A 5,599-nucleotide genomic window follows, 5' to 3' on the forward strand; every position below is an offset into this window, starting at 1 on the left:
GGATTTCACCAAAAATAAGCTACTCAGATGTCAAGTAACCAGAAATCACCGAAAATGCATGACTTTTGGCATTGTAACTTAGCCCAGATGTTTTGGAGAAGAAATTATGAAAGAATGAGGAAGGTTATGAGTGAATGAGCTCAAATATATACTTATTACAGCTTTAAAATTGGTTGAGAAGCATTTATTCCATTTTCATGGTTGTTTATGGTGGTTGGAGAAATTGAAGAAGATGGCATTCTCGTAATTAAAAGATCTTTAGAAGGTCCAAGGAGACTTTAGCCAAATTAAAGAAAAATCGAAATAATAGATGTATAATGGCATTTTCGTTAATAGTTTAAGTGAGAAGGATAAAATTGTGAGAAAATGGCAAAAGTTGGAGAGAGAAAAAAAAGAGGTTAGTTGGGTGCTTGACTTTGAAATATGGGTTAAATCTGAAACTTTCCCTTATTTTTCTGATATTATGTTTGGCGTATTCCCAATATTAATATAGAACGAGAGAGAAAAAATAGAGAAAACTTGTAAGACTATCAATTCGATTATAATGAAATCACTAATAACAATAAATATACATAACTTTCACACGGAAGGTGAACTACGATGAATCGTCTATGTATTGAGAATCGTTTGAGATCTAAATCCTAACATATGAGGTATTAAGGTGTATTAGATCTCATATACACCTACATGGCGAGATTCATCTTTCAATAATGACATTTCATTAATTTGCTTTGCGATTCAATAATATATAGTACACATGGAGCATTGATAAAATTGATATACTATACACCCCCAAGAAAAGCTAGAATTTTCATGACTCATCAGTTCACAACAATATCCAAATCACCAGCGTAACAAATTTGAGAGAGATTACTTATACACGAAAATGCATACATTACGAAATAAACTGAACCTTACAATGAGTAGGCCTAGAGTACTGTGACATAAACACTCGCATAATAAATACTTTATTGATGTAAATTGCATACTTTAGAAGGATAGACGGACCACTGGTCGATGTTGAGAATATCTCAACCAACCCTGCAAATAAACAATTCCAATAAAAATCGTCAATTTATGTTTTATTTCATCTTTTAAGATTTCGAGCTTAACCTAAACAGTTATTCACTATGTGACCTAAACAGGTATTCACTATGTGATTCACATAAATACAAGAAATTTTCATCTTTTCCTATTGAAGTTTAGTTATAAAATTAAGGGAAATTCCAACAACAAAAAAAATCAAGAGAAACTAACATGGAAAAGAAATTAAAGTATAAGAATTGGGAACTCCCCATAACAATAAATAATTTTTGTGGAATCTGATGATTTTTTATGAGAATGATTACCTTAATTTCTTTTCTTTTTTTAAAAAATAGTATCTTTCAATTTAAAGAATGGACGTTCTAAATAAAGTTTTAACAAAACACAATAGATATTTAAAAAAAAAAAAAAAAAGAAATCAGTCAAGCACATATCAAACATACGTAGTGCAGTCGACCGTAGAAGATTTATCAACGGGCAAGCTGGCGCCACAATTGCTAGCGAGGGCTTGAGCCAATTCAGGCTTTACGGTGACACTATTAGCCACTGATTTTATGCATTGACAAGCCGCCTTTTTATCGGCTGATGTGGTGGTCGCCGCCGCTAAACTCTTAACTCCGTCGCAACAAGTCGCCGGAGGTTGTCCACTTCCGCTAGTCAAGTAGCTTACACATGGCTGCAAATCTTGTATAACAACACTACATGATATCGCGGATTCAGAATAACGAGGTATAAATAATATTCCGAGAACGGAGATGATCACTAGACTTTTCAGTAAGCCCATTGCAGATGATTGTGAAAGAAATAAATATTAGGATTTTATTTTTCTATCTTTTCCTTGTTTTTGCTATATATGTAAAGGGAAGACGAAGCGTTTATATATATAATGTAAATTGGAAAAATATGTTATTTAAAATTAGAGAAATATTAGATGTTGGTGTAGATTGTTATGGAGTGAAAGTAACTACTAATGTAAATGTAAAATTCAACATTTTGGTATGACCTTCTTTAATATAGGATTATTTTGGTCTAGGTAGTTAGGATATGTAATTATCTTGTCATTTTGGGTTTGTACATATTAAATTTATAATCGTTCGGTACAAATTGTGATTACAACACTCGAAGATGACGTGTTTATTGTATACTAGATGATCCATTTTACTTCCGACAGAATTAGGACGTTGCAGATCTCCAACTTTGACTAATTTCAGAGATTTCCTGCAACTTGCAAGGCAAGTAAGAACCCCATTGTTGAAGAAAAACATTACTACATCTTCTCTAAATTATGAGGCATACATTAAGATATGAGGGGTCGTTAAGAGAGCAAAATGGCAAGTATTATAGTAATCAAGAAAAAAACTTTAACCAAACAGAATTTATTTCACTAAAATTGCATAATTACTAAATCTGCAAACTTATTATGCTTTTTGCAAGTTCTCAATCAAAACTAGTCTGACAAGATATATCGAAAATGTAAGACAAGAAATAAAGAATGGATGAATATAAATAAGAACCCAGCACCAAATACATTATAATTAATCCCAATTCAAAAGATTATTAATCATCACCTTTCCATTTTCTATTTATTCAAACATATCTTACCTCCAATTTTATCAAAAGAAAAACCCCCTAAAAAAAGGAAAGTAAATTACACAATGGTGAACTTGGTGGAATCACAAAAACCATTGTTCTACGGTCTCATGAAACTGGCCGGCGTCGTTCCATACACAGTAGAGATCGAACCAGGGACGAGGATGAACTTTTGGATCCCCAAAGAAACCCTACAAAAACCGAAAAAATCTGACAAAAACTCAGCCGTGCAACCCAAGAAACCTACCAAACCAGCCATCTTATTCATCCACGGCTTTGGGACCGAGGGAATCATGACGTGGCAGTTCCAAGTTCGATCATTAGCCAAGAAGTATTCTGTCTATATACCGGACCTCCTCTTCTTCGGTGGGTCCTACTCAGATAAACCGGACAGGTCTCCAGCGTTTCAAGCCCACTGTTTGGCTAAGTCTCTTCGTATCCTCGGCGTGGATAAGTTTGTTCTCGTAGGGTTTAGTTACGGCGGCATGGTGGCTTTTAAGATCGCCGAGGAGTACCCTGAGATGGTTCGAGCCATGGTAGTATCAGGCTCCATACTTGCGATGACTGATACGATCAGTAAGTCGAATTTGAACCGGTTAGGGTTTGAGTCCTCGGCTGATCTTTTGTTACCAACTTCGGTTAAGGGACTCAAGACTCTTTTCACCATGGCTGTTCATAAACCCATGTGGTTCCCAAACCGGCTCTTTAAGGATTACATGAAGGTACCTACTTAAAATTTATGCAAAATAATTGCTTCCGATCATTCCAGCACTCGGATAATTGTAACTTCAGATAATCATTATTTTGGAAACAATTTTGATTGTTCCTAATTCGTTCTTAGTCAAATAATAAATACAAAAAAGGAATAAATATGTACTTCTCATTTGCTTAATTACTACTAATATTCTCGTATTTTGTAAATGTGAAGGTGATGATTACCAACAGAAAGGAAAAAGCTGAATTGTTGGAAGCTTTGGTCATAAGCAATAAAGATGTGACCACTCCTCGTTTTCAACAGGTTTTTATATAAGATTTTAATTAAATTCTCATTCCGTTTAGAGAAAACACATAACTATCCCTAAATACACATAATCGGTTAGAACGTAAGTTATATACATGGATTACGAGATTTCAGAAGAAAAAAAAAACTTAAAAACATTACAATTTTTGTTTAAAGTAAAGATATTAAAAATACTATTTTCTTTTATAATAAGCCCTTTAGAAATGAGGGAACTGAAAATAATATTTTCTATAGTACCCTTCCTATAATTTTAGCATTTCTTCTTAAACCTACACTCTGTGGTACTTTTGAAAATTTAAATTTTGTTAATATTTTTGGAGAGAAAAAAAGAGCATAAAATGTGGTAATTCCAGAATTTCCATTGATTCTAAGGAGTGTTTGTAGTTTCCAACAAATAGGAAGTAAAAAATATACAAATCAAATATTAAAAAAAATAATTAAAAAAATACTGCAACGTCTAAGAATTGCTTTTTAAACTAAATTAGTTTTTAGGTAGAAATAATTGGCCACATACTTTTTTACTGATTTCTAAAGATTTTATCGAAAGAAAAAATGTTATTTTTAATATTTATACTATATAAAAAACGATATTGCATGTTTTTGAGTTATTCTCATAGTCCCGTAATTTATATAACTTTCATCTAAAATATACTAAATGTTATCACTTAACACATCAATAATCTAAAATTGGTCGGTTATGCAGAAAATACACCTTTTGTGGGGCGAAAGTGATCAACTTTTTCACGTTGAAATGGCCAAGAACATGAAACAGTAAGTTTCGGTACAATAAATTTCTTCTTATTTAAACTGAAAGTACTAATTACGTGATATTATGAATATATTCTCCTTTCCATTCTGTTTTAAAGGCAACTTGGCGAAAACACAACAATGGATAGTATAAAAAAAGCAGGTCACCTGGCACATATGGAGAGACCTTGTGTCTATAACAGATGTCTCAAAAAGTTTCTTACTTCAGTTTACTCCGAAAACTAGATTCAATATATAATTGAATTTAAGTTAATTCAATTACTACTACATGTGATCCTCAACATCAACACCCTATGTATTATTTTATCTTATTTTATTTGGTATTAATTCTTCATATGTAAAAAAGTGGATGTCAGAAGTTATGTAGCCTAATATATTATCAAAAAAATATATGGTTAATTGTAATAATTTTTTTCTTGATAAATTCGCATTTTATGTTTTTAATAACATACCACTTATTCACTTTTTTATGTTTATAAAAATAAAATTATGTTATATATAATTGAAATATGATGAATCTATTAAAAATAATTTTTGTACGTTTTATAATTATTGTACTAATTTTTGATCCAATTCAACTGTTTTTACTAATAATTAATAATTATTCAGCTATTCGCCAGACATACAACAACAAAATATCATATGTACGTCAACATTTTGTCAACGAGTTAAGAGAATAAACAGATTTTGATCAAATGGGCCTCAGTTACCAAAGTGTCAATGGATCGGAATTCGGAAGACATACTGAGTTACAAAATTTAAAATTTCTTTAACCTATGATCCTATGGGACTCTTTAATAATTATTGTGAATCATAAAACTTAAAAGGATAATTTATGGCAATTATGGTAAAACATAAATTATAGTGGTATGAGAGAAACAAATAAGTTTTACTTTGAAAAATAAATTACAATATCTCTATATTATTATTTGAGTAGGCATTTATAGAAATGAATTTTAATTTGTAAAATATTACAAAATATTTTACAAAATAACTTTTTTGTATAATATTATATAACTAAATTTTATATATTAGATATTATATAAATGAACTTTTATTTATTAGATATTACATGAGATATTTATATAAATAAACTTTTATTTGTAAGATATTATATAATTGAACCTTATAAATGTAAAAAGTTTAATTAAATATAAAAATAGTTAGCAGTTAATA

General features: G+C 30.6%; 2 protein-coding genes across 2 annotated transcripts; one reads left to right on the forward strand and one right to left on the reverse strand.

Annotated features, from left to right (window-relative positions):
• Positions 1 to 765: 765 nt before the first annotated feature.
• On the reverse strand, positions 766 to 1,926 carry LOC18026375 (non-specific lipid-transfer protein 8). Its single transcript, XM_006409098.2, has 2 exons — positions 1,488 to 1,926; positions 766 to 1,041 (listed from the first exon to the last, which is right to left on the reverse strand). Exons 1-2 carry the CDS (start codon positions 1,826 to 1,828, stop codon positions 1,032 to 1,034), a joined length of 351 nt encoding a protein of 116 aa, XP_006409161.1. The 5' UTR covers positions 1,829 to 1,926; the 3' UTR covers positions 766 to 1,031.
• A 729-nt stretch (positions 1,927 to 2,655) lies between these two features.
• Positions 2,656 to 4,766, forward strand: LOC18026376 (epoxide hydrolase 4). The gene is made up of 4 exons (XM_006409099.2): positions 2,656 to 3,356; positions 3,563 to 3,652; positions 4,359 to 4,426; positions 4,522 to 4,766. Exons 1-4 carry the CDS (start codon positions 2,700 to 2,702, stop codon positions 4,646 to 4,648), a joined length of 942 nt encoding a protein of 313 aa, XP_006409162.1. The 5' UTR covers positions 2,656 to 2,699; the 3' UTR covers positions 4,649 to 4,766.
• Positions 4,767 to 5,599: the final 833 nt, after the last annotated feature.

The sequence above is a fragment of the Eutrema salsugineum genome, unplaced genomic scaffold (genome assembly GCF_000478725.1).
Source record: "Eutrema salsugineum unplaced genomic scaffold, Eutsalg1_0 scaffold_11, whole genome shotgun sequence".
Classification (NCBI taxonomy): Eukaryota; Viridiplantae; Streptophyta; class Magnoliopsida; order Brassicales; family Brassicaceae; genus Eutrema; species Eutrema salsugineum.